This window comes from Sander vitreus, chromosome 13 (genome assembly GCF_031162955.1).
Source record: "Sander vitreus isolate 19-12246 chromosome 13, sanVit1, whole genome shotgun sequence".
NCBI lineage: Eukaryota > Metazoa > Chordata > Actinopteri > Perciformes > Percidae > Sander > Sander vitreus.
The window spans coordinates 23,022,926-23,032,743 of record NC_135867.1 but is presented as its reverse complement, the minus strand read 5'-3'; the positions used below and the strand labels follow the sequence as shown (position 1 = coordinate 23,032,743).

Here is a 9,818-nt window from a genome sequence, read left to right as displayed (position 1 = left end):
CAGATGGCGTGAAAGCGATAGAAGCTACTGAATGAGCAGCGGCATTCGGCCTGTAAAAAAGCCTCTTTTTTTAAAACTTTGTTCAGAATTAAACTACATGAACCGAGATCAGTTGTGAAACACAAATATATAATTAGAGGAAAGGTTCACATTTTTTCAAGTGTATCCTCATGCAATACTCACATGCTCATGTGTACATTGAAGGGTTACTGGTTGCTGCGATTGTTCTTCCTGTATGTGGGCATGTGAGAATAGTTTTATGACGGACTTGTATAAATATGACCCTATCCTTTAATATGAAAGTCAACTGCAGCCGTTTTTTTTCCGGGAATTCTTTTGTTTAAAGATGACTTGTTCGCTTGTTGAGAGACCTGTTCGTCACTATGATTACCGTTACCTTTCTGTTGGTTTTCAAAAGTGAAAGGGTGCAAGTTTCAGTTCCTTGTAAATGTACATTCATTCCAGCTGTAGCTGTGGGGTTTCTCATAATGATAACCTGGGGAGGGGGTTCTGTACTCTACAGTAAAAATGTAGATTTTTACAACCCTTAAAAACTAAATGCACTAACTTTTCTCTCTTGAGGTAAAGACTATTTGTCTGGTAGTTTGCAGTCTTATCTAGGTCACCATAACAAAAAACCTCTCTGAAGTAGCACCAGTAGTAATGCATGGCCCCGCCTGTGTGCACTGTGACAGACTGGCTGGTTAAAAACCGTATTACACAACACTTTGGTTTATTCTATAAGCTCCAACTAACTCTTTTTGTATTTCAAAGAGGCGGCTCATACAGTATATACTCAAAGTGAAGTGTTAGGATGGCACAGCAGCTCTTTATCTTTGTTATTCTTCCCTTCATAGGCTTTTGAAGTCAGGTCTAATAAGCCCTGTTTCAGCGTAATAATGTAACCTTTAAGAGAACCATGTTTGGGATCCATTATGTATAGTTGTAACATGGATTTAAGCAGTGGTGGCAGAAGTACTCTGATCATTTACTTTAGTAAAAGTACCAATACAACTACTGTTTGTAATAATACTCCCATCCCAATCAAAAGTCCTGCATTCAAAAGCCTACTTAAATGTCAACGTATAAGTACTTGTTTTATCACTGTAATTGATATATTGTTACATATGGCATTATTATCTTGTTAATACTGTTGCATAAATGTGTACGTAGCATTTTACTGTTGTAGCTAGTTGAGGGGGAGCTATTTTTTAATTCTTTATATAGAATTAGGTAGTTTAGTCCAGTGGATCCCAACATAAAGCTCGGTCCAAACGGTCATAGACAGAAGTTTAGAGGGGAAATCACTGTTTGGTAGAACATCTGATGCTTTTGTATGTGATGTAATGTGTTATATTTCATAAGCGTATCATATATTTTGTGTAACTTGAAGTAACTTGTAACTTTAGCTGTCAAGTAAATGTAGTAGAGTAAAAACGGGCAATATTTTTCCTCTGAATTGTTTTGGAATAGAAGTATAACGTAGCATAAAATGGAAATACAAGCATCTCAAAATTAAACTCGAGCACAATACTTGCGTAAAAGTACTAGTTTTAGCACTAGTAGTAGTTTACTTTCCACCACTGGATTCAAGCTCCGGGTGTGCAGGGTTGAGATGCGTTCTCACACCGTTTTTTTTTCTTCCCATTGAGGATTTGAACCAACATGGGTGTGTTTAGAAAACTGTGACATGGTTAAGTCTTCTATAACTTTATTGCCATGACGTCTGTTCCCGTCTGGGAGCTCATGTAGGTTAATGGCGGAGAGAAATACGAGTGGATGTCATTGTGACATCAATACTTTTGAGGGCAGTGGATGTGAATGCGTTTGTGTCCACTACACAACAAAAGGCATTAAAAAAAGGTGACACGGTTATGATAGAAAACTTAGAATAAAAGACAGGAAAGATGATGTCAGCATGGATAAACGGTTCTCAATAAGCCCCGAAACAGAAGCCTACTGTATGAGGATTCTGGGTATTCATCTGTTTATTAATATTCAATCACTCTTGACAAATAAGACCTGTCACTCACAATGAAGACTTGTTGAGAATATCCAGCATATGGTGTCTTTAAAAGCCACACTTTTTTTTTTAGCCTTCAACCCTCCAAATCTCCTGACCCCTGCCCTGCATTTTACTAATCCCTGCCCTCTTCAACTTATTGAGTCATCGGCCTCCGCTGAAGTGCTGCTGCTGCTGCAGCTGCTTCATCTGGCAGACGACCACTAGCGTCTGTGCATGTGCCAGTAGGGAAGTGATCCTAACTCCCCGTGTGAAGGGTACACTAAAGCTGGGCCCTGATAGACCTTATCTGGGCCGGCAGCCATTTCCCCTCCCCGCCCTCCTAGGCCGTGGCCGGTGTCGACACCACCGACCGAGCCACCCAGAAGCTTATTTCCCTCCCAGACCTGCAAGCTTTCCACAGAGTTCTGAGCTGCTCTTAACCGGCTTCTGCGGAGCACCAGTGGAAAGTAGATTTACTCACGATCTGTACTTGTAGGTCAAATTTTAAGGTACTTGTACTTAACTTGAGTGTATAGCATGTATACATTTATTTGACAGCTATAGGTACTTTTCAGATTTAGAGTTGGATTTAACATTTAAAAAAATTTGTTTTTATAAAATAGTGTCTAATTGGGGCTCCTTGCACTTTTCAGATGTCTATGAGCAGTTCCACCAAAGAGACATTTCTCTTTTAAACTTCTGACATGGTGTCATTTAACCCTCTGGAGCCCAGGCTTATTTTGATTAACTGTATATGTGTTCATATTTATTTGGTCTTTGTTTAGCACCTTTTAAACTGTCCTTATCCCCACACGCATTGGCGTCCTTCTTTTCAGCACCGTCTCGGCTTTGAGTCTGTCTCTACATTTTGTCAATTTAACAAAGAATAAAGCTCCCAGCGACCTAAAATACAAGAATGAATGAAACATTTACAAAGTTTACTGAGTTCAAGGTTGTAAAGGTTATCGTTTCACTATTATCCACATTAACACAGCGGAAATATATCATATTATAATAGTGTACTACTTGTTTTGGGCATTTTTTCATTGAAAGTCAATGAATGCCTGAAAATCCCTGAAAATATTAGTAATTCAAAGTTTAAAATAAATATATATGTTATGGTCTACACTACAGACATGAATGAGATGAAAGGCCCACATTAACACATTAAAATGGAGTTTTTCTCTACCTGATATAACCTAAAAAAGTTATGTTACTGTAAAGATAGTAAAACATGCTCCGTGTACTGAACTGATGGACTCCAAATATAAAACTATTCAAGGCCCAAAGAGGTCAACTTACCCACCATTTCACACAAAAAAGCAAAACTTTATTTTCATCAATCAGCCCATGGTTGGGAACCACTGGACGGAACTACTGTATATTAACGGTATATAAAGTAGTTCAAACTAGCTCCACCTCCACCAGCTACAACAGTAAAATGCTGCTTAACAATCTAATAATGTCATGTACCATAATATATCGGTCACAGGGGACATTTTAGAATGTAATGCAGGACTATAATTTGTAATGGCGCATTTTTACATAAGGAACTGAGCACTTCTTCCACCACTGACGTGCACCAAATTCAACCAACAATCACAAACTAAGGGACTGGATGTGTTCCCTGTTTTGCAAACACTGTGAAGCAGATGTCATCATTTCTTAAAAAAGAAGTTGAAATCTTTAAATAGGACACGCTGCTCTCCTGTAGCTGTAGTTTTGTAAGCCTGATGAAACACTCACACACACGCGTGTTTGTGTGTGTGTGTGTGTGTGTGTGTGTGTGTGTGTGTGTGTGCGCGCGCGCGCGGCCTTCTGTTGATAATGTCCATCCCCCATGTTAACTACTTCCCTATCTCCACATTATCCCTGTCAGACAGAGCACAATCCTACACTGAGTTGAAGAAACCTCAGCTTGCTTTCAGATCACCAAGCAGCCGAGGCACTATAAACCTTGAGTCAACACCTCATTTTCTGATCTAATACTTTCCCTTTGGCTTAAAGCCTTGACATATCCAAATAAGGGCAAAAGCCATAGTTGTGAGCACCAATGAGGCCGTGGCAGAGGGGCCTGTGTGTCCCTGTGAGTGTGAACATGAAGGGCGTTCTTCTTCTTCTTGCCTCGCTCAGATGCTGCTGGTACAACGCTCGACATGTAGAGGATAGTGCATGGGCGGAGCTGACAGCCTTCCTGATAACGCCTTCCTGTGTGGTTGTGGAAGTCTTGAAGCGCTGAGCCCAGTTCTCGGTTTTGTTTTTACTTTGCAGCTCTCGTGAAATGACTTTGCCCACATGTGTGTTTTAAGAGAAAAGAGGTTCAAATCTCACAGGGGAAAACAACTTTAGTATGGAGTTGTTTTGTTTTAAGGTCAAGCTGAGCAGTGAACTGATGCTGTTGCACTCATCTACACATGCACTCAGCTCTGCGTTGAGTTAAGAAGCCCACATGGAGGCGTACAGATGGACTTGTGGTTTATTTCTCATTTGATTATAAACTGTCTCCAACCACTGCCGGTAAATTCTCAGTGCGAAAAAGTCTTTGTTCCGCTTGGATTGGAAAGAATGAGAAATATTTTGTACATTTGAATAATAACAGTGATATTTGGTTTGTAATTTTCTCAGAAAATGTGAGTTTTACATTTATTCAGCATAATGGCCGACTGCACCAAAGTGTATTTCATATTTTAACATAAAAGAGGAGATGTAGACCTTTGCTTTTCAAATGGAAGAGTGTTACTGGGGCTCTGTATTTAAGACATTTTTACTTGTAAAATGTCTGACTCCCAGGCAGACATGTGTATCAGAGCCGAGAATCATTTTATATGTTAAAAAACATTTCAGTAGAATGAAGTCTATGGCTGCACATATGCAAGAATATTTTTATACCCACGTTTTCCTGCTCTGACTCACAGGAGTAAGGGTATTCCTGCATGCATTGGGCAAAAGATGGAGAAATAATCCTGAATAGAGTATCAAACAGCCACTCATACATTTACACCTTCAGTGTATTTGTCTACCTGAGCTGCATGTCGTCTGTATCAAACAAACACAAAGAGAACCAGGCTGTCTGCGAACTGTCCACAAAGCAAAACAGAACCATGTGTCCTCTCCCCACTTTCACATCGGTCCTTCATTTAGGACAACATCCATACAATGAATAATACACTTTATTTATACAGCACTTATGAAGTGCTTTACATGGATAAAACTGAGATGAGTTACGTTTTCATTTGTTGTCAATACACATGAGGTTGGGTATTTCTTTACAATGGAAGCACTGTATTAATGCTAAAATATTATTACCATGGTAATGCTCAATGGATACATCACACATTAATGTCTACCTAAAAGTCAACTTATGTCCATTGTGGTCCCCTTGTCCTTTATGTGGCAGCAGTGAGGGAACACTGTGAACATTACTGAGACATTTTAAAGATTACGACACAAGATCATAACAATGTCTCTGCATGCTGATCTTCCTATTTAGCTTGATGAGAACATTAACACAGCAAATTATGATGAATTGATGAACGATCCATTTTAAGTGGGTTTTTTTTAATTAAAATTCTCTCTTAGGGCCACCACCATTAAGGACAAATAATTGTAATTATTTTAGAATCGTATAAAATGTGGGTAACAACTTTGCCTCTCTATCAGAGCTAGTTTCCTAAAGCTCAGCCATCAACCATGTGTGTCAGTTAACTGCACTGCAGCATCGTTGCTTACAGTAGCTGAGCCTCAGTGATCTGTTTCAAGTGCAAACTAAAAAAGGGTGAAGAGGGCTGTGTGAGTGTTTCCACTGAACAGAATAACTCAAACAAACCGAGTCCTCGCACGCTGTTAGAATATACTTCTAGAGCAAACGTGGTTACAGTGTCAAGGCCTGCAAAAGCCCATTATATGACAAATCGACACATTCCACTCCTCCACATCCTGCAGTTATGAAATAATTATTGAAAAGAGGCAAAACACTGCGTATTTCTTCAGGATATGACCTGGCCACAGTAGATTTGTAACTTTCATTGCAGAGATACATTACATAAGAAGTAATGTATCATCATTAAAAATAGATGCATTAAACCCCCTCTCCTTATATTTTAACATTATTTAACGTAGATGTTACTTCCTTGTTCATTACGGTAAAAAAGAAAAGAAAAGGAAATGTAGGTTATGGCATATGTTGCACGCCATTCCAAGTCTTTCTCTTATCTCTCCCTCCATGACCCGTAAAGTTAGAAATGATCCTGCATACATGAAATTGGGACAGCTTTCCTGTATATCATATTACAAAAAAAAAATTGTTTAATGCTGTTTACACCTTAGATTATTTTACTGAATGTAAACTCCCTGCTGGGAATAAACATGAATTCATTTTTGTGGTGGCAAAAATATCATCTGTAAGTCATAGGGCAGCCCTTTGAATTCCTTTCATAAACATTTTTCTGTGCTCCATATCTTGGACTTAATGTTATGAATTTAATTTTCTGATGATCATTCATTATGATCGAGGACCAGGAGATAAAACCTCTCCTCTCCTTTCCTTTCCTAAACCATGGCAGTCTCAGTTGTTTATTCCAAAGAGCAGTCTCACTAACCGTGCCTATGTAACTGAATAGCAGCGCCAGGTGCCCGTGCAATGAAACCCTCATCTAATAAGACAAGAGCAAGAGCTCACTGTGCTTACTTCCAGAGATTTAGAAGAGTCCTGCGTGTGCATGACCCCGATCCATCGGGTTACAGTAAAATGGGACAATGCTCAGACCCTCTAGCAATGAACAAATCTTCCTTAACAGTAATATAAGCCAACAATAGAGTGCTACTGTACAACTGAACAGTGATACACACAGCAGCACAGGGCGCCAACCTACAAACCTCAGATGTTATTACAGACTATTGTACATTGAAACAGTAGCTAGAGCAGGGACGGACACTGGAAAGGTTAACATTTAATTGGAGAAACTACTGTCCTGTAGGTGAGAATCATGCGGCTAGATTAACACCACTAATAGTAGGGCTGACGGTTCCCCCTATTGGTAATGTTTCTCACTGCATTTAATTCCAGAACTCAGGGTAAAGCACCACCGTGTGACCCAAATAACAGGAAGTAGAGTTATTCAAGTAGCCTACTGTACAATGTTTTATTAGAAACTGAGCTACCCAACAATACACAGACCTACAAGTCCAGCTGAAATCAGAAGCTGGTTAACCACTTAGTTGATTGACAGTGAAAAGTTTGGATCGTTTCCAGTTTCTAAAATGTGAGGATTTTACTGCATTGAGTACTTTCACTTTTAATACTATACGTAGGCCTACATCTTCCTGATGATACTTACTGTACATACTTTTATTTAAGTAACATTTTTAATGCAGGACTTTAACTTGTAAAATAGTACTTTTACTTAAGGATCTGAATACTTCTTCCACCACTGCAAAAACAATAATAATACAAGGATGTTTTATTAGCATTTGTTCAAAACAGAAATGAAAGACTGTTTAGTTCCTCCTCTGTGGTGTTTCCAATCAGTCGCTGGTTAGTAGCTACACTACGGGGATTTCTCTGTGAATACAAAGAACTCAGTGTCTTATGTTGAGTTCAATGTTCAGTGTCTTAACATTCAGTGAACATCTCTCTATACACCAATTTGTTGTATTGAGCAAACTAGTGATTGAATAATGTACACAGTGGACCTTGATGAGCTTTGTTGTTTTGCAGTTTTTTCGTAACTGGGAACTATCTGAAACCCACAGCAGTTCACTGTCTACTGAATAACACACTGCTTGTACCTGAATCAGCAAATCTCACTGTGTTTACATGTTACTGTGCTAAAAACAAATACTCATATTTCTAATAAAAACGGACCTTTATTTTTTTCTCAATTATTCAAAGAAATAAAAAATATCCACTTCTCCCCATGTAAGCACTCACGCTAATATTTCTAATTGCAACAAACAAAAATTGAACAGTTGGGAGGGCAGTCCCATAAGACATCACAGACATGATCAAATTGAGTCCCGCTGTTGTTATGTCTTCCTGGAGTTGGTGCTGCAGTGTGATGCCACTCTGGTGTGGCTAGTCAGACAACTGGAAGCAGCCACGCTTATGTCTTCACTGCTGTATCTCTGGATTTGTAGATCACTCCTCTGCTTTTCAACTCTCTCACCACGCCTTGAGAAAAGGAGAACGTTGAAAAGTTACGTAAATGTAATACTCAATAAGGAAGGAATTCGTACAAGAAAAAGCCAAATAAACTTGCTACATAGTGAGGCAGTGTGGTTAAAGTGTACCTGGAGGTAGTCTTCCTGTCACTGACACTGCATATACACCTGGCTTGAAGTTGCCTGTAGGATGGAGCCAAAACAAAATATGACTTAATAATAGGGCTTTTTTTTTTTTTATCGTCATTGCAATATCAACTGGCGTAATATACATATTGCGAAAGGCTGCGACATATTGTGAAAGACACTCGGAGATTTGTTGTGTGAGTTGAATGAAAATATCAGTAGAAAACTACACTTTATGATGTAACTCATCCTTTTTTTAGTGGTTCCTTTTACATTTAATTCAATGTACAATTTGTTCAATAAAAATGTAAGCAATGATTTGCTTTTATTTGTTTTACATTCAACAAGCATAGGAGATATATATATATATATATATATATATCCTTTTTTTAAACACTAAAAAGGGGCAAAATTAAGATTGTTCTCAACAGCATTCGTATACTAACATCAGATGACTACATGTAAAGTAAATAAGGCCCTCATTGACATCGTATTGAGTGCTAAACCCACACAGTATTATCAATGGACTTTTTGTCATGGTCAAACATCCTCCTTACCTATCCTCTGCCATTTAGCTACCCAGCTGTCCTCAGGACTCATCATGGATATTACACTGTGGACAAACAAGGCAGTATTTTGTAGGCTAAACATTAAGAAGACAGTTCAATCCACGTGGAAGGTTTTTGAATCGTCAATGCTAAAAATCTATATTTACCCATCAAACGAGGAACTTGTGCATTCATACACCATCTCGCGGTTCCCCTTCATCTGAAGGTACGACTCACAGTTGTCACAGCCGTCGTATTCAAACTGGTCAATGGTCTGGAGAAGACAGAGTTCGTGTTAGGCTACAGGAATCCAGGACAATAAATCAACGGACACCCAGTAAAGTAAGATACAAACTACTTCTAAAACCAACAGCCAGCAGTCTTACCAAGACTACTACTTATTGGCTGTTGTACTTCAGTTCGTGTAACGTTACTAGCGTTAACGTGATATGTTTTGAGTTTAGCCAAACAAACATGGCTTGTTAGAAGACGAAGTCTTTTTGTGTCATTGAGTAAATAAAAGTCATCATGAAAGCATTACTTTAAAAGTTGTAGTTCATGTGTGAGACACAACCATAGACTGTATATATTATTACTAATAATACACAGTCTATGGACACAACACAACAATAATGCAGCGCAGAAAGCGGCTACACGTTAGCAGAGAAGCTAGCTTGCCTGTTTCTCTCTCGTAATTCACAGTTTACCTTCACTAAAGAACAAAGAAGACAGGCTCGCAGATGGCGAAGGTCTTTGGGGACCGTTTCCAATGCCATTATGTGAAGCTCCTGGAGAAAATGCGATTGTAATACCCAAATATCAGAACAGATTAATGTTTTGAATATGTCTCAGTCGCTGGGGAATCACGTCACTGACTGTGAGGACCTAGTAAAAGACCAGCACAGAGGGATCCCTATTGTGCGCCTGTATAAAACTCTTTATATCTCCATCATATAAATCAATCATTTCAGTTACAGGGA

The 9,818-nt window shown here is 38.9% G+C and overlaps 1 protein-coding gene across 1 annotated transcript; it reads right to left on the bottom strand.

Annotated features, from left to right (window-relative positions):
- Positions 1 to 7,850: 7,850 nt before the first annotated feature.
- Positions 7,851 to 9,725, bottom strand: supt4h1 (SPT4 homolog, DSIF elongation factor subunit). The gene is made up of 5 exons (XM_078266520.1): positions 9,546 to 9,725; positions 9,006 to 9,112; positions 8,848 to 8,903; positions 8,294 to 8,347; positions 7,851 to 8,174 (listed from the first exon to the last, which is right to left on the bottom strand). The coding sequence occupies exons 1-5, from the start codon at positions 9,612 to 9,614 to the stop codon at positions 8,107 to 8,109; spliced, it is 354 nt and encodes a 117-aa protein (XP_078122646.1). The 5' UTR covers positions 9,615 to 9,725; the 3' UTR covers positions 7,851 to 8,106.
- Positions 9,726 to 9,818: the final 93 nt, after the last annotated feature.

Coding starts and splice junctions, on each gene's coding strand:
- supt4h1 (XM_078266520.1), bottom strand. CDS start 9,614: ATGGCATTGGAAACGGTCCCCAAAGACCTTCGCCATCTGCGAGCCTGT. Junction 8,348..8,847: donor AGCTAAATGGCAGAGGATAG/GTAAGGAGGATG, acceptor TCCATCCTACAG/GCAACTTCAAGCCAGGTGTA. Junction 8,175..8,293: donor GACAGGAAGACTACCTCCAG/GTACACTTTAAC, acceptor CCTTTTCTCAAG/GCGTGGTGAGAGAGTTGAAA.